The sequence below is a fragment of the Momordica charantia genome (genome assembly GCF_013281855.1).
Source record: "Momordica charantia cultivar OHB3-1 chromosome 5 unlocalized genomic scaffold, Mcharantia_2.0 BLBB01000005.1, whole genome shotgun sequence".
Classification (NCBI taxonomy): domain Eukaryota; kingdom Viridiplantae; phylum Streptophyta; class Magnoliopsida; order Cucurbitales; family Cucurbitaceae; genus Momordica; species Momordica charantia.
Window position 1 is genome coordinate 2,789,800 of NW_028275163.1, and position 17,738 is coordinate 2,807,537.

Below are 17,738 nucleotides of genomic sequence, written 5' to 3' on the forward strand. Positions count from 1 at the left end.
TGGGTGGAACATGAACCTATTGAAGAACAAAACTCCACCTATAAAACCACCCACTCACACTCCCACTTCTCTCACAAACGCTCTCCACACTTTCAAACACACAAACTTCCAACAACTTCCAAAACCATTTTCCTTCTCCAATGGAGAAACTCTGCAAAAACCCCATCAAAGCTCACGTAAGAAGAAAAAAAAGAAGAAAGTTTCTTCCTTTTCCAATGGCGGCATCTTTTCAAGCTTCCATTTTTAATGGCTTTTTGCTCCAAATCCCACCGACCCATTTCCCCTCTTCCATTTGAGCAAACCCTTTTAACCTTTTTTTGTAATGTAATCAATTTTTTTTTGGTTTCTCAGGCGGCGAAAATGGCGGTTTTTGTGGTGGTTCTGGCGGCGGCGCTGGCCGGAGAAGTGGAGGGCAGAAGGGGAAAAAAGGCGCGGAGAAGGGCTTTGGACGGCGACGGGTTTGAGTACGGCGCCATAAGTTGTAGGGCCCACAGTGCTTCGATAACGGAGTTCGGCGGCGTTGGCGACGGAGTGACGTCGAACACTAAGGCGTTTCAGGCGGCGGTGGAGCGGCTGAGCCAGTACGCCGGCGAAGGCGGCGCTCAGCTGTACGTGCCGGCGGGGAGATGGCTCACCGGCAGCTTCAACCTCACCAGTCATTTCACTCTCTTTCTCCATCAGGATGCCGTCCTTCTTGCTTCTCAGGTTCTCTCTCTACCAAAATTTCTATTACTATCCAATAATCTAAATATTTTGTAAAAATTTTTAATTACTGTTAAAATTTAAATATAACGTTAAAATTATAGTATGAATAAAGTAAATAGTTGTCAAAACCAATCTAGTTTAGCTGTAATTGACATGTATTTGAGTTTGATCCCACTCCCATATATTGTATTAAAAAAACAAAGAAAATAGTGCCCTTATATTTTCAAAATATTTAATTACATTTATATATTTAAAAGTATAGAGACTAAAATAAGATAACCAAATTAACATTTTAACATCATCTATTGTTATTTAAGGTGAAATTTTTATATCGTTCTTCTATTAAAAAAAAAAAAGATCACGAGGGTAGGATTGTATTTTGAAGCTCATTTTTCTAGTGGATTCAAACTCGTGACTTTTTATTCAGTTGTGACTGAATTGCATATAGGTGACCAAATGTTTTTATCATATGAAACATAAAATCCGAACAAAATTAAACTTTTATATAAAATTAGAAAGAAAAGAAGAGCATAGGAAAATGGTTAACCATTTATTATTATTTGTTACTACATCCAATTTTATAATAAATATTCATATTTGCAGCATCACGTGAATTGATAGTAAAATCACCGTATATTATATATATATAATTTTTAAATGTTGAACTGTGCGACAAAATAGTAGAAAATGGAAAGATTTTGAATAACAGGGAATTCCATATGTAATAATTATATCAAAATGACAGAAATGCCCAGCTGTTGTTTTTCGTTTGGAAATAATTCCTTTTCACGTGAAGACAATTATAGGTGTTGAGAAAAGTGAGTTATGAGTAACAAATTTCTACCAGAATGCTTGTCAACATACATAGGAATATTATTGTTGTGCAATATTTTATTTTTTTGGTAACCCCCAAACCAGATTTTTGGCAATTTTGACACTAGAAACTGCCACTTTATTAACTTTCTTGTGACTTTTTTAACCTCGTTTCCGAGTCTTGCCACGTGGACTATAAATTGTAAATCATCCGTTTGAATTTAGGATAACATGTTAAATCACCAATGGAAACACTTAGAATAAGTACAAAGTTAGACGTTTATTTGTAGATTGACCAGTGGTGACGTTGTTTCTGTTTTGCCTTTAGTGAGTTTATTTTAAGGCAGATGATTTATTTTTTTTTAATGATCTAGAAGCACAGAGAAGGGCTTTTAGATGAGTTATTAGAGTAGGTGGGGCAATTTTGGTATTATATTTTTTTGACAGTTACAAATATATATATTTAGAATCAATTTTTTTAAAAATCAAAATGATTTTCTTTTAGAATTTTTGGTTTTACAAGGTCATCAAGGCAAAGACATTGGTATCTTGACTTTAATAAAAAAACTTGAAGTGATGGGTCAAAAGTGGCTTAGAGTTGCTTCAACATCCTCATTTTCTAGCTTTTAACAATTTTAGATGACCTAACCACAGCCAGTGTTTGAAAATGGAAGAGGGTTTGGACCTAACCTTACATGGAATCCAATGGATTTTAGACCTTCAACTCAGTTTTGATAGTTTTTTTCAAAAATTACTTAGAAAAGTTGAAGAAACTGCCCCACGTAGAGCATTTATTAGCTTAGCTGAGTTGGATGGACCATGCAATAAGCCTCTCTCGACCCTCCCTTTCCCATACATCTTCTTGAAAGTCTCTTGCCCTTCGAGATACGGTCCATCACCAACCCAATTCGTATCTTACTGTTTCCTCAAATTGGATTGACATGCTGCCTTGCAGAATTCGCCCTTTTATCAGCAAATTAGTAAGGTTGGAAGTGCAATGAAATTAGAAGAGTTCCTCAGATTTAAAAAAATTCAATTGATGTCTCCGAAATCCTTGATCCATGTTCCCCATTTGCATATAAATCAACTAGACTTGTCAATTGAACCATGGCTAGATTAATCATCTAAGCTGAATTGTCTAAATTATCTCATCTAAAATTTGTCTGCGTTTCAACTACTCTGATAGGATCCTAACGAATGGCCTGTGGTCGACCCATTGCCATCCTACGGTCATGGAAGGGACACGTCGGGGGGAAGGTACATCAGTCTCTTATTTGGAACAAACCTCACTGATGTTGTCATTACAGGTAAGTGTCCCAATGTCTTGCCGGAGCTTGATCTGTCTGTCATTCTTCTTGATGAGTGTCTGAAAATTTGAGCGAAACCCGATTCATATCAGGGAACAACGGCACTATTGACGGTCAAGGCGCTCGCTGGTGGCAACTTTTTCATCAGGGCAAGCTTAAGTACACCCGACCGTACTTGATCGAAATCATGCATTCCAACGATGTCCAGATATCGAACCTGACCCTGCTAAATGCTCCGACTTGGAATGTTCATCCTGTTTACAGCAGGTAATTAGAGTTAATTATGAAAAATCTATAATATGAAGTTCTACACTTCCTGGTTTGATTCAGTTGCAACTGTTATGCAGCAATGTTCTTATTCAAGGAATCACCATTATCGCTCCAGTTCGATCCCCGAATACAGATGGTATCAACCCAGGTTTGTATCTCGAAGCAACTCGAGAAGATGAAGTTTTATACGTCCTGTAAAATTAATGACTGATTTCATCTGCAGATTCCTGCACAAACGTTAGAATTGAGGATTGTTACATAGTATCTGGAGATGATTGTGTGGCAGTCAAGAGTGGTTGGGACGAGTATGGCATAGCATTCGGATGGCCAACTAAACAGTTGATCATCAGACGGCTCACGTGCATTTCCCCGACAAGTGCTGTCATTGCACTGGGAAGTGAGATGTCGGGTGGGATCCAAGATGTCCGAGCTGAAGACATCGTAGCCATCGATTCTGAATCAGGGGTCAGGATCAAAACTGGCATAGGAAGGGGAGGCTATGTTAAAGACATATATGTTAGGAGGATGACAATGCATACCATGAAATGGGCATTTTGGATGACTGGAAATTACGGGTCGCATGCCGATAAGAAGTATGACCCCCACGCAATGCCTGCAATAGAAGGAATCAACTACAGGGATATGGTTGTCGAAAACGCAACGATGGCAGCAAGATTGGAGGGAATTTCGGGTGACACATTTAAAGGCATATGCATTTCCAATGTGACAATCGGCATGGCAGTGAAGGCCAAGAAACAGCCATGGACTTGCACCGATATTGAGGGAATAACAAGCCATGTTACTCCTCCGCCGTGCAGTCTGTTACCCGATCAGGGGGAGCAGACTACAACATGTCAGTTTCCAGAGGATACTCTACCAATCGATTCAGTAGAGTTGAAAAAATGTTCGTATCAATTGAGTCATGTTTGAGGCTTTCTTACTGTGCACCAGCAAAAGCTATATCAATTATCAAGTCAGTGTATTATCACTGTTAGTATAAAAATCTATCTATAAAACTGTTCCGTACGCCGTGTATCTTGCTTTTACAGTACAGTTCTATTGTTATAGAATGTATGCAATCATTTAACGCCATTGAAATAATTCCTCTCAAAATCAACTAGCACTGGCATCAAGTAGTGTATTGTATTGAACCATTACTTTCAGAACCTATGAGTTGAGAAAGTTATCCAAAAACTAGTATAATGGAAAGAAAATAAAAGGACGACTTTTAAGATATGAGAAGGATCGTGAGCAAAATTCACAAACAGGGTGACAATTTGTACAGCCAACTCACAAATGTTCAATGATAAGATTGGAATTGAAGAATTCTGCACTGGAAACTCATGCTTCTGATTTTTCCATCTGTCACTACATCAAGAAACAAAGACATGAGATCATAATCCAAGGGCTTCAAAAATAGTATATGGTAGTATCAAATATCTTCAGTACATTGTTTAGGAAGCAAACTTTACAGAGGATCAATAATCTGATTGAGTAACAGTAACAATTTACCAACTTGAGTAAGCTCCTATTCCAACTCCATACAGCATCGTATCCACACTGCATCAAAAAAAAATTCAATACAGAAAGCCTTACACTTGTGTTTATCATTCAGTTTAGCATATGATACTAACACGGTAAAAAATTTGTGGAACTGAGCAGAAAGAATTACTATTGAGACAAATTACAGTGCGGAAGGCAAAGAAAGCTAAACTGGTGTGAGCCTTTTACTTGAACATGACATACTTTTCCATTTCATTCTCATTGCACAGTACAACATTACATGATCAAACCATAAAAATAGTAAAGATAACGTAGAGCATTACTACACAAGCTATACTACTATGACAAGCCAGACAAGATAGTGTACATTCGCCAATCAAAAGATAGGAAAATAACCAGTTGAACCCTTTTATATAAAGGAACAAGCTCATCTCCATCACAGTTGTCTTGTTGTAGACAGCCCCCCCATTCCCTGATCAAATACTGTCTCACTTGCTCTAAGATTTGAAAGCAATGCATCACGTCCCGATAAAACAATGTCGAAAAACTCGTCGACTTGTTTTGTAAGATGATCAAGGCCTTGTGAAAGCTTTTCTGCCTCCCTCCTCGAATCTACAACCAAATTCTGGAATTCTTCTGCTTTAATTCCACCATCTATATTTCCTTGAATCATGGAATGCAAATTTGTTACACTCTCATCAACTGCTTCAAGCTCTCTCAATACAGTAAATCGTCCACTAGAATAAATTTTCTTAATTCCCACGTTTACATTTTTCTGTAAGTCAGTAAAAGCTTGTGCCCATCTATATGTATCAGGAACAGTGATAGGAAACAACTTTTTGGAAGAACCTGAGAAGACAGAAGCAAAAACACTGCAAATAAACAGAGTTTCCACCTTCACTCCGTACATCACATGCATCAGAACCTTGCCTTTGGATGAGTTCTTCACCTTCGGAGGATCGAGCGATTCCTCAAGACTGTCCAGAATAGAACAACAGCTCTCGAATCTGGAGGTTCTGGAACTAATATGTTTACTCCATCCATCTAACGAAGAACAAGCTTGAACAAACTGGTTGGAAGATGTAGATTCCAGATTGTGCAAGGCACACCGAAGTACCAGTTGACCCTGATTCAACTGTGAGAGCTCAGAGCTAAAATCATTGCATATATCAAGTAATTTCACACTGATGCCCAAATACTCATCTAACCATTTCTCCTCCCAGTCAGATACAGGGAGACCAAGGTCTTCTATAAGTGTTTTAACATCATTGTGAGTCTCGCACAGCAGCTTCATTGCTAATTCCATCCATGAGAAGCTAACTATATCATTATCTGATTTTGGAGTAAGCTTTTTCAGCCTCTCTGCCAGTGAATCCTCAAAAGCGGCTAACAAAAAGACAAGTCTAGAGGACAATTTGGAACCCTTAGGTGATATTGCACGAAAAGGATTTCCGAAAGGAAAGAAAGGCCGGTGTGGCTCTTGTGGTCGGCTCATTATATAACACCAACTGCAAGATTTATAAAATCCAAGGATGAGCTGCTATTTGGAAACAAATTCATGACAACCATCCATCATGCTGCAATCACATGGAATATATGATGTAACAGACTTCCAGATACGATTGATGCATAATGCATTCAAAATCTGGGACAGTGTACAAACCATTCAATGGAATTTTCAAACAAATCATGATCAAAGTAGCCAAACTAGGGCAGAAGTGAAACACTGATGAAGCAACTGGATACACCAACTACTAACATCACAAAATAGCCAAGATGCCTTCATAACAAGAAATTTTCCTTGAACGCAATAACCCTGATAGCTAATTTTACCCATGTTTTTTATTTCACAAAATAGACATTAAGGGTTTTTGGTATTAATCTCATCAGAAGGTACGAACTATGACCAAGAAATCCTAAGTCCTTGCCAATTGGGCTGCTTCTTGGGGGTAATTTTACCCATGTCATGTAACAAATTCTGGACCTTCAGAATGAAAACATCAGAAGAACGACTAAAGCAACCCAAATTTGAATTTTTTTTTCCAAAAACCCATTCAAATTCTTGCATGCAAAAAATCCAAGTAAAAGGCCAGAAAATTTATACATCCTGAATATAGCAGAACACGTTTAATCAAATGCTACTTCTAGTATCAATAAACTGCACCTAAGAAATAAACCATTTTCAAAACAGAAAAGTGGAAAAAAGATAAAACGTCAGTTTGATCTTCAGTTTTCTGAACCAGCAAAACTACTTACTAGCCTTTGCTTCAAAAAAGGACCTCAAAAACATTCCAAAACGCAAAGACATAAATCAATTTTTACACCAAAAAACCCCCCAAGTAATCAGCTCGAACTAACAAAATTAGAGTGAATCCAAGAAATTACAAGTAAATTAAGAAATCACCAAAACAAAACAAAACTACTTACTAGCCTTTTCTTCAAAAAGGACCTCAAAAACATTCCAAAACGCAAAGACTTCCAGAAATCAATTTTTACACCAAAAAACCCCCCCAAGTAATCAGCTCGAAATAACAAAATTAGAGTGAATCCAAGAAATTACAAGTAAATTAAGAAATCACCAGAACAAAACAAAACCCAAAAAAATAAAAAAAGAAGTTACCAATTCGTAGATCTACGAACAAGGAAAGCGTTTAGATCAGAATGAATGAAAAAATCCCGCAGATATCGATCCCAAACATCTATTGAAAAGAACAAAAGAACAGAAACCCTAGATAGTTACATCGAAACCTAAATCTGCAGCTACAGAATAATTCAAAAGCAAAAAATTCCAATCGCTTCGATGAGAAAAAAGAAATTGGAGTGGTTCCTACCAGATTCAGAAACCAGAAAGCAAAGGAAATTTCTAAGAAATTATTGCAGCCAGCAAACGTTGAATTCGTCTGGCGGAGGAGTGGAGCTTATTCCTAAATTGAAGATAAAGGTGGTGATAGTCTAACCGCAGTGGTACGCAAATTGTGCGAAAGGTCGAAACGTGGAGGGAATTGATTGGATGTTGACGTAACACCGACTACCGAGACATATTTATTCTTTGTAAATCGGCACGTTGATATTTAGGTGAATTTATTTCGGACTTTTTTTCCTTAATATTGCAAAAATTGTTATTTAAATATAATTACTTTAAAATTAATTTTCAAATAATGTAATTTTAATTCAAGCAAAACTAAGACAAAGTCGTCGCCTAACTACAATATTTTAAAAATTAGTTTTGAAATGATTATATTTAAATAATTTTTTTACCATATTAAAAAATGGTCCAATTTATTTCCCTTAGCCGTATTTGCTTCCTTTGTGGGATGCGCTAAAATGACTGCGAAGTTACTCACAGACAGATTTCAGGACTTCAGGCGCTAAACGTGGCGAATTATCAGTGGCTTTGGCTGGTGGAATTGGAACAATGTTACCGTTAACATCTTCCACGTATGGACGGTGTTGATTTCCGTCACAATATTATATAATTAGAGGGCAATATTTAATGTGTCTTTTTAATTTGAAATATTGTATCTTATATTAAATAAAAAATATTTTACCCCAAATTTAAAAAATATTGTAATGCAATTTGACTATTTTATATTTTTAAAGTTTTTGTTCTTGTCAACATAGATATTTTGTTCAAGATTTTTGTACACTACATTTTTTTTATACATTTATGAATCTTCTTCATATGTAAATTGTAATGCAATTGTTGAACTTCAAAATAAATAAATAAATAAATATATATAAATAAATAAATATATATATATATATATATATATATATATATATATATTCAACTACATAAAATTTTCTAAAGGTCATAGATTCCATTCTTAAAGTTGGTAGCTCAATCCTCCGCCGTGTAATTGTTGAACTTAAACAAAAAAGACTCAACTCTATATCGTGCCATATAGATTTGTCAATTGCATGTGAATTAGCACGTCAACTAAACAAGCACTGCACCACTTATAGAAAAATATTTCATAAAAAAACATACACATGGAAGACATTCTCAAATAAATTGATGAACATAAATATTGGATATTCTCTAATTCGTCGATAAATATGCCAATTCGACGCCGAAAATGTCGACAAATGGCAAAGCTCTTCTGTTTAAGGAACAAGAAGCAAACTTGCTCAAGTCACATAGGACTCAGATCTGCAAATGGAAACAATCAGCAGCAATATATTCATATTCAAACATTCTTTATAAATCTGACAAACAACATTGTAAAAAAATGCAAATTTTTCAAGAAAATTATGTTAAATAAATGGCCCAACTCCATCAAGTTACAGAAGCCCTTGAAACTTACTCCAAAAAGCAAGCTTTGGATAAGGAAGGAGCTCCCCATCTTTCAGTTTGACAGAGAGATGGCAAGTGCTTGAAAGGACAGTGTATGGTGCAGATAAACCAAAAGATTGATCCCTTCAGAAACATCCACAGCCAGCATAGAACGAGACTTCGGGCAGCCAAACAAACGTGTAGATCAGACAAAAACCCGTCGTGTTTTCAACAATGAACACCTCAGTTCTAGTCCACATCTTAGCCTTCCTTACTGGTCCAGTCAGGTCAGAGCAAAGAGCACATGAAGGATAAGTTGCAGTTGGAGTTGTCTCTACCAGACTTGCTGGTCGCAGGGACCACACCCCAGAAGCATACAATTCTCGGTTCGGCAATCTCGTTGGCAGTTTCAACCAATTCCATCAACATAGCTGGTTAGGTGCTCAACCAAACAGTTGACGGGGCAGGCTATCTCCGTAATAGAAGGGCATAATTCTAGATGTACAATGACACAAGAGCTATCCTTACCAAACAGAAACTAGGTGCCCTACCCTTAAAGCTAATTATACATAGACAATGATTTTGTCAAGTCAATATCAAGACAGAAAGCAACTAAGATTTAACGAAACCGAACAGGACGCCCCATATCTAACAAGAGAGAACGTGTAGCAATTCTTATGGTTTCTGTAAGAATGAGACTAATACATATGAAGATTAGAAAAGCAACCTAACTGGAGATGGGATGCATCTGAAGTGCAGAAAAAAAGAATCTATAGAGCAAACCCTATAACTGTTGGTTGATATTTTGGATGTTACGGCTCCCAACTTCGGAGAAACTTGAAGAGTTAGTCATGTATCGTGCCAATACGGTACATTATTATCTCCACCTACTTGGATGTTGAGTATTTCCATCACTCTCACCTTCACTTATATTAGAAGATGTTCCTTCATCTTTCTGATTGTTAACTCGTCTTGGAACGGCCCGGTTCTCATGTTGATCACCTTGAATTGAGTGGGAAGAATCCCTACCGACCCGATGTTCCTACAAAACAGTAATAGATGGATGCAGATGGACAATTGTTAAAAAGAGACGAGCAAACCAAAAACTTCAAACAAAGCATATAAATGCAGATTTATACATGATGAGACAGTAAATTATCTGCCTCAAGCATGTGGATGACATGCCCCATTTTCGGCCTCTTCGTTGCATCGGGATCAACACACCGAAGAGCAACCAGCAAAACACGTTTCAGTGCTTTGGAAGGAGGCTTCTCGGGCAACTTGGGGTCAACCACTTCCTCGGATTTTCGGTCTCCAACCATGGATTTCAACCAATCCACCAAATTTACCTGCAATTATGTCATTACTTACAACTGAATAAGCAGCAAAAAAACCATAGATGACATTAAAGCAGGAGCAATCGTAGTCAAACATTAGATGCAAAGAGAAACTAACCTCTCCTTGGGGTCTACCATAATCAACAGGGCTTCGCCCGGAAATTAACTCCATAATTAGAATTCCAAAGCTATAAACATCACTCTTCTCATTCAACATTCCAGTGCAAGCGTACTCGGGAGCAACATAGCTATAGAAATCACCACATGACTTTCCATCTTCTAGACCGTAGAAAGTAAAAATTGATTATAAGATAGGAACTAACCCAAATGTGCCCATTACACGAGTTGTCACATAGCTCCTTTCAGAACAAAGAAGCTTGGCCAGTCCAAAATCCGATACTTTAGCATTCCACTGACGATCTAGCAGTATGTTGCTAGATTTTACATCACGATGAACAACCTTCGGTTCAAGACCCTCATGAAGATAGGCTAATCTAAAAAATAGAGAAAAATAACACTACATGAGTGAAATTTTAAATGCTTCAACACGAATCAATAGCTAATCCTCAATAACACAACTATATACCCCTTTGCTGTTCCGAGTATGATGTTAACACGAATCTCCCACGTCAAGGGGCTCACGTCACCAACATCGCCATGAAGCCATTGGTCTAGATTGCCATTGTTAACGTACTCATAAACAAGCATTCTGAACAAAAAAGGAAAAAGTTCATAAAACATGTTCGTTACACCGAAAACTCTCTCAAATTTGAATAAAATCGCCAATACCTATATGCACCCTCAACGCAATATCCCAGCAACCTGACAAGATTCTTGTGCCTTACGCGTCCAATTGCTTCAACTTCCACTTTGAATTCCCTCTCAGCTTGACCCCTAATAACAAATGGGTTAAATTTCCACATCAGTATAATCTTCAAACTAAGAAGAACATGGCAAATCAGAAAACACACAAAAATGTGGCAGTTTGAAACTTTTCCTCCCCCAAAAGAGGAAAACACAACAGCAGCAAAACCGTTTCCCCATTCTTTTTGCTAAGTTTTCTCGCAGCCAAACAGAACCAGTCTCAACTAAAACCAAACGGAGCTCTCAAGTTGCAGAAAGCAAATAAATCAAAGTACAAAGTCAATGATAAAATGCTAGAGAATTAGTCAACAAGATCACCTGTTATTTAAGAGGTTCTTGATAGCAATTCTGGTACCGTCTGCTAAAACGCCCAAATACACGATCCCATACCCACCTTCTCCAATCACATTCTCCTCACACAAGCCATTAGTGGCTGCCTCGAGCTCTCTCAGAGTATACCATCTACCCCAACCCAGGTGTGAAACCTCCGGCCCGACGGTACCAGATCCAAAAGAAGAAGCAGTTTCACTCACAGCACCTCTGCTCTCCCCACTGGAAGGTCTGTCGGAGAAAACAACCCGATGCTCCGATTTTCCGATCTCGACGTGAATTTCCGGCTGGAGGTGGTGGTGGTGATCCGGCACGGCGTGATGGACGATTTCCTGGATCTCTTTGGAAACGGCGGGAGGGGAGTGGTCGGTAGTGGACTTGGGGAAACGGATTTGGTTCTTGTGGCGGTTCCTCTTGCGAGAAGTGAGGCAGAGGGACAGCAGAAACAGCGCGAGAACTATCAGAGCTCCGACTAAGATTCCGATTACAACCCAGAGACGGAGGCCGAAGATGGAGGTCGGCTTAGAGAGCTCCGTGTTCACAAATGCAGCATCATAAACCGACATCTTCGTCTTCTCCGTTCGACTGAGAGAAAGAGGAATCAAAAGAAGTAGAAAACTAGTGGATTCAAGGGCATTGATGTCGTCGGAAAATCCGGCCGGGGAGGTTACCGGCGAATCTGAAAAGAGGGAAAATGGAACTGAAGCTTTATGAATGAGAGAGAGAGAGAGAGAGAGAGAGAGAGAGAGAGAGAGATTGTGTTAAAAGGGATTTTGTACTTTTTTTTATAATTTTTATTTCACAATTGATGATAGTGGGGCCCACTACTTTACATGCTCCGCTTTGCTTAGCTGTCAAGGCCAAGAATATAATTTTTTTAATTTTAGTGTTTTCTATAAACATATTAATTGTTTTGTAATACTCAATCTAAAAGAGAAAAAAAAAAGGCATATTAACTGTTTTTAGGGTAAAATAAATGTTTGGACTACGCATAATAATATACTAACTCATAATAAGATAGTACCTCGGGTTAGCCACCCACATATTACGTGCTTACCACTTGTTTTTTTTTTACTGTTGAACATAAGACGACTCGAACCTGGATCTTGGGTGAGACACCTCAGACCTCTTGCCACTGCACCAACACCCAACGGTACAAATTGGTGATTGTATTGTTGACGATTGGACTTTGAGGCCATAATCTTATCATTCTTCCATCTTCTTCTTCCTCTCTCATCTTCTCCTTTAGTGAACTTGATTTGAAAAATGACTTAATTTTTAAAATTTTGATTATGATTTTAAAATTAGATTAAAAAAATAGTAAATAGGTCTATTTTTATGAAGTAACAAACTAAAAAGAAATAAAGAAAACTTGTTCTGGAAATCTTAGATGCTAATGTTTTAACTCACACTAGAATAATTTTTTTGATACAATATATGTAGAGTATGGATTTGAATCTCTTGAAGAAAGATAGATACAGTACATAGTTAACTACTTAGTTATGTTTATATTGGTTAAAATAAAATTTAAAAAAAAATATTGTATTTGTTATTTTATCGAGAACCGAGATTTGAAACGATGTTAAATAATAATTGGTATTTTCTATATTTTAATAACTCATAAAGATATGTCTAAAACTCTCTAAATCTCAGATATACAAATTTGAATTAATGGCGCAAGATGGAAGTAACTTTAAACTTAATGTGTTACCATAAATAATGTTACTATAATGTAGAAATATAGAAATAATTTGATTGATTTCATCTTAAATTAATATTTAATTAACAAAAATTAATTTTAAAAATTCTATTGTTCCTTTATTAGTACAATAAATTGGGGTATAGAAATTTAAACTTCCAATAAAAGAGAAGTAATTGTTAATTATTGTTGAGCCGTGTTCGTGTTGACTTAAAATTATGTTCTTTAAGACTCGAGGTTAATTATAAATAAAAATTAGAATGACCCCATTTTTCCCCTTTCTCCACATTTTCCAAGAGCAATATTGACCCCACTAATTAAAAATATTGTTAGGTATTTATTAACCAAATAACTACAAAGTAATCATCTTTCCTTAATTGATTACAACTTTGACTTGAGGTTTTATTATTATTATTTTTTAAATTAACTTTGACTTGAGGTTGTATGAGATTAAATTTTGATGATTGTTTGCGATGTCTTCAAGATGTTCTAATGATGAATTTTTAGAAAGTAATGCCTAACAATTTCAATTATTGAAGAGGTTTTTAAGGATTATTATTGTTTAAATAATTAAATTGATTCGGACGTACGTATCTCCACCCAATTCAATTGTCAATCAAATTGTTGCATGAGTTAAATTAATTTCTGTTAAAGACAACGGGCACCCAATACTCTCAAATATCTCTACAATGATATGATATTGTATGTTTTTTATAACTCTCACGACTTTACTTTTGGTTTCACTCCAGAGATAATTGTCTCATACTTATATACCATGGATTATTCTCTTGCTGTGACTTTGTTTATTAAATTTTAATCTTTCCTTAATTTTTAAAGTTTATTTTTTGCTACCTTTTTAGTCATTTGTAACTAAACTAATACATCATAATAAACAAGTTTAACACTCTTGGATGCCAGAGATCAAACCCTTTTTTTTTTTTTTTACTTTTCTGTTTCCACTTGTTTTACTTTCAAAAGTTATTTTTATTTCATTAATTTTAACTTCCAATGGATCAAAGTTAAAAGAAATCATGTATACAATGAAAATAAGTTGTCAACTCTGAGTAAAAGGCAAAGTAATAACGAAAAAAAAAAGTATAAAATTAGTGAGGAAAAAATAAAAAAGGTACTTAAATTTTGCACATTACAAAGTTAACTTTCCTTTCCACTATCATTTATATTATTTTGATTATTTTCGACGAGGTGGAAGCTGGTTAGTTGTAAATTAGTGCTTAATATGAGATGATGTCGAGTCGAACTTAGTAAAAGTTGCAGAGTATAACATAGCTCTTTAATTAGTGACTAGATAAAGGTCGTTGTATTAGTTAAAGTGTTATGATTAACCAAATCTTGTTGATTAATTAATCATCGTTTTCTATTTTGTTAAAAGGTTGAGATGTCTGTAAAGATTTGTATCGTTCACACTAAAGATTTAATAAGAATAATACACTTTTTGGTTCATCTTTCTCATTCTTACTTTCTGCGTGCAAAAACATGTATCAGAGACCGACAAACTCAAACAAGTATCTAATAAAAAAAGAGAGAGATTTGAGCTAAGATTAGTCAATCCAAACGAACCACCATTATAAGGATTCCACATTGAAAAAATAAGAGACTTAACAAATGTTTATAATATACATGAATTACTCTTGCCAATGGATTTTGAAATTGAATCTCGTGAATATTGACACAAGATTTAGTTAATCAATCACTTCAATGAACTATCTTTACACATAGAATTACTACCTTGAGAGGAATGGATCTCACCTTTTATGGGGGAATTTTGCTGCTCCACTATTTTTTTTATGTTTTATACCTAATAATCAGCGATTTTTACGTCGGTGACATTTGTAAGCACAAGTCATTTTGAGACTTGAGACGGATTTTATTGGGCATATCATGAGTGAATCACGTCTGGCCTTCCTCAATCTTTACCTCTTCGAACTAAAACCAAACACGTATTTTATGTTTTAAATCAAGAGAGCTAAATGACAGACTCTGGTCCTACCGATAACTTAGAGAAAAAAAAGGACCAAAACTAGAAACAATTCCTTTCCTTTCCACTATTTTTTATATTATTCCATGTCTCTTTAAGACAAAATAAGGAAGAAAAACTGTGAGTTCGAAGACTTACATGCACACATTGAATTATTTAAAATCATCACATAAAACAAAATGAGGCAATAAAATGAACAAATAAAATAAATATATAATTAAGAAGGGGAGGGGATATCAAAAGACATTAACAGGAAATTTACATCGCGATCAGTAAAATAATTTTAAAATAAAATTTCAAATTGAAGATATAATATTTAAAAGATAACAATAATTAAAAGAGTCAGAGCTAACTCCAAAATTAAATATTGAGTTATAAATTTAGTCATAAGCTTTCAAATATCTAATTCGTTCTTCACTCATTCGCATGAGTCAAACTCAATGGCATTTTTTAATTAGAGGATCATTCGCTCTTCACTCTTTTGATACTATTACTCGTAATAAATATAACCAAAAAATGCATATTATCATATAGAAATAAGCAAAGTGTAGTGATTGTATACTAACTAATTTTAGTAATCGATGGACAATAGACCATAGGTACAAGCAAACATAGTGAATCACCATAGATAAGCTCCTACCTACTAGCCCGGGTGAGCAAAGTGCAAAGGTGATGGCTGTTTGAGCGATTAAAAGAATCGATCTTAAAAATTGAAAACTTTTTATACACAATCTTGAAACATTCATAAACTAAAACTGTTATTTACTCGGATTAGACAATTACTCAGAATCTTTAGAGTGAATATTTCTTTTTGATCTACATGCTTTTTTTAAAGAACATAAAGATTGATGGATCCCATTTGCTTGCTTTTCTGTCAAAGCAAATGGATGTTGAGAATGTGGAAGTGATTAATGGAATCTTTTAAGAGAATATGCAAATGAGTGAAGACAAAGAATGGGAAACCTAATAAAATAATTGTGAGAAAGAGAAGAGAAGAGAAGAGAAGGGAAGGGAATTGAATCACAAGTGGACAGTCTCTCAATTGGCTGGAATTTGTTAAGGATTTGCTGGTCTTTTATTTTTATTTTTATTATTATTATTATTATTTTTTTTTTTTTGTGACAGCCATGTGTGTGTATTGTGTGCATTTTTTTATGACGACCGAGATATGTGTTTTTTTTTTACTTTTTATATTTGGTAAATTTTCTAATTTGCTATACATACGAGAGAAGAATTTAAATTATTAAATATATATATATGTATGAAGGGAGGAGTGAAGAAGAGAGGGAGAGACAATTGTCCCATACTAGTTTGTCATAATTCAGAAAAGTATAGATAAAATTCTTAAGATTTTGTAGCTCTTTTCTTCTTCTTTTTTCCTCTCTCTTTCTTTTTTTTTTTTCTTTTTGCCTTCTTAAGAAAAATATTTTGCAGTTTTGCACTAGTTTGGCCATCTAAATCTTTGGAATTGAAATATTATATATAAAAATAAAAAGTTAGAAGGTAAAATTTACCCCTCTTAAAAATTTCTCACTCCGCCACCATTTTTTATTTTTTTACCTTAATCATATTTTTTTACCTTAATCATAAGCACTACCATGTAAAAGCAAGAAAACCTCGCAAATCTAATATGTTATATTCTATATTGATTTGATTCTTTTTTAGTTTTGATTCATTTTCATCCCTATACTTTGATTCATTTTAATCTCTATACTTTTAAAATATTCATTTTAATCTACTTCATATATTTTCAAAACATTCATTTTGATCTCTATATTTTTATAAAAATTTTTAGTCGGTTTTTTGCTAACTTTTAACATAAATTTCATACACAATAAAAATGACTAAAACGGTGCCTTTTAAAAGTAAGCAGATATTAGAGGCTAAAGGAAAAAATAGATTTAAACCAAATTAAATTTTATATGCACGTCTAAAGGTTAACTATGAATTGTCCACGTGGATACCAATAACTACTGCTCTAGGTGGATGTAACTTTAACTACAATTTCTATCCACCCAATAATATTTAAAGGTTACGTATTCTAAACTATTTATATTTTATGGAAAAAGAGAAGTTAAAGTTTTCCCTTTGTCTTGATTCTGGTTTTCTATATATATATACTTTTTTCAGGTACTCCTATTTTGTAGATTTTGGGTTAACAAAATGAAGTAGATGAAAAGGGACAGAACAATATCAATTTACACATGCTCTTATGCCATTTAAACATAGAACTAAGGAACAAAAAACAAGGTTACTTAAAAGATGGTTATTTTTAGTAATATGAAAGAAATAAGATGCCTCAACTTTTTCAAAGGGGTAGAAAAGTACCTCAATATTGCTAAAGAAACCAACTTAAAAGGTAGGTAGAAAATACCTTATCCCCAAGTTAGGGCAAGAAATCTAGAGTAAAAGTTTTCATTCCTTGCAGAGAAAAAATATTTTTTTCTTAAAATATCTATTTTTCAAAAAATACTTGTGTGTTTTTGTTGCCTTTTTTTAGAAGTGATCCCCATCACAATTGTTCTTTTTTTCTTTACATTTAAGACTAATTTTACAAACACGGATTACAAGCACCTTAAAATCACTTTTTTGGAAATCAATTTGAAATAAAATTTTCAAAAAAAGAAAAATTATAACT

The 17,738-nt window shown here is 34.9% G+C and overlaps 3 protein-coding genes across 14 annotated transcripts; 1 reads left to right on the plus strand and 2 right to left on the minus strand.

The window, feature by feature from the left end:
• On the plus strand, window positions 1–4,121 carry LOC111016350 (putative polygalacturonase). The gene is made up of 6 exons (XM_022291727.2): window positions 1–176; window positions 352–705; window positions 2,705–2,825; window positions 2,918–3,092; window positions 3,173–3,243; window positions 3,319–4,121. The coding sequence occupies exons 1-6, from the start codon at window positions 141–143 to the stop codon at window positions 4,023–4,025; spliced, it is 1,464 nt and encodes a 487-aa protein (XP_022147419.1). The 5' UTR covers window positions 1–140; the 3' UTR covers window positions 4,026–4,121.
• On the minus strand, window positions 2,517–7,585 carry LOC111016351 (protein BPS1, chloroplastic). 12 transcript variants are annotated; one of them, XR_015790705.1, is made up of 5 exons: window positions 7,430–7,585; window positions 5,494–6,106; window positions 4,608–4,655; window positions 4,390–4,463; window positions 2,517–3,079 (listed from the first exon to the last, which is right to left on the minus strand). XR_015790705.1 is itself a non-coding variant. In XM_022291730.2 (4 exons), the coding sequence occupies exons 2-4, from the start codon at window positions 6,091–6,093 to the stop codon at window positions 4,461–4,463; spliced, it is 651 nt and encodes a 216-aa protein (XP_022147422.1). In that variant the 5' UTR covers window positions 6,094–6,106; window positions 7,430–7,585; the 3' UTR covers window positions 2,517–4,460. The 12 variants fall into 12 exon arrangements, 3 of the variants coding, with proteins under 3 accessions (XP_022147422.1, XP_087979784.1, XP_022147420.1); XR_015790704.1 differs by having other exon boundaries at window positions 2,517–3,708; XR_015790700.1 differs by having other exon boundaries at window positions 2,517–3,708; window positions 4,390–4,457; window positions 4,995–6,106; window positions 7,430–7,584.
• A 1,167-nt stretch (window positions 7,586–8,752) lies between these two features.
• Window positions 8,753–12,155, minus strand: LOC111016389 (Protein kinase superfamily protein). Its single transcript, XM_022291783.2, has 7 exons — window positions 11,394–12,155; window positions 11,001–11,105; window positions 10,798–10,920; window positions 10,535–10,705; window positions 10,330–10,459; window positions 10,014–10,223; window positions 8,753–9,916 (listed from the first exon to the last, which is right to left on the minus strand). The coding sequence occupies exons 1-7, from the start codon at window positions 11,969–11,971 to the stop codon at window positions 9,752–9,754; spliced, it is 1,482 nt and encodes a 493-aa protein (XP_022147475.1). The 5' UTR covers window positions 11,972–12,155; the 3' UTR covers window positions 8,753–9,751.
• Window positions 12,156–17,738: the final 5,583 nt, after the last annotated feature.

Coding starts and splice junctions, on each gene's coding strand:
- LOC111016350 (XM_022291727.2), top strand. CDS start 141: ATGGAGAAACTCTGCAAAAACCCCATCAAAGCTCAC. Junction 706..2,704: donor CCGTCCTTCTTGCTTCTCAG/GTTCTCTCTCTA, acceptor CTACTCTGATAG/GATCCTAACGAATGGCCTGT. Junction 3,244..3,318: donor TACAGATGGTATCAACCCAG/GTTTGTATCTCG, acceptor TTTCATCTGCAG/ATTCCTGCACAAACGTTAGA.
- LOC111016351 (XM_088123658.1), bottom strand. CDS start 6,093: ATGAGCCGACCACAAGAGCCACACCGGCCTTTCTTTCCTTTCGGAAAT.
- LOC111016389 (XM_022291783.2), bottom strand. CDS start 11,971: ATGTCGGTTTATGATGCTGCATTTGTGAACACGGAGCTCTCTAAGCCG. Junction 11,106..11,393: donor AAGAACCTCTTAAATAACAG/GTGATCTTGTTG, acceptor ATTTGTTATTAG/GGGTCAAGCTGAGAGGGAAT. Junction 10,224..10,329: donor ATGGTAGACCCCAAGGAGAG/GTTAGTTTCTCT, acceptor ACATAATTGCAG/GTAAATTTGGTGGATTGGTT.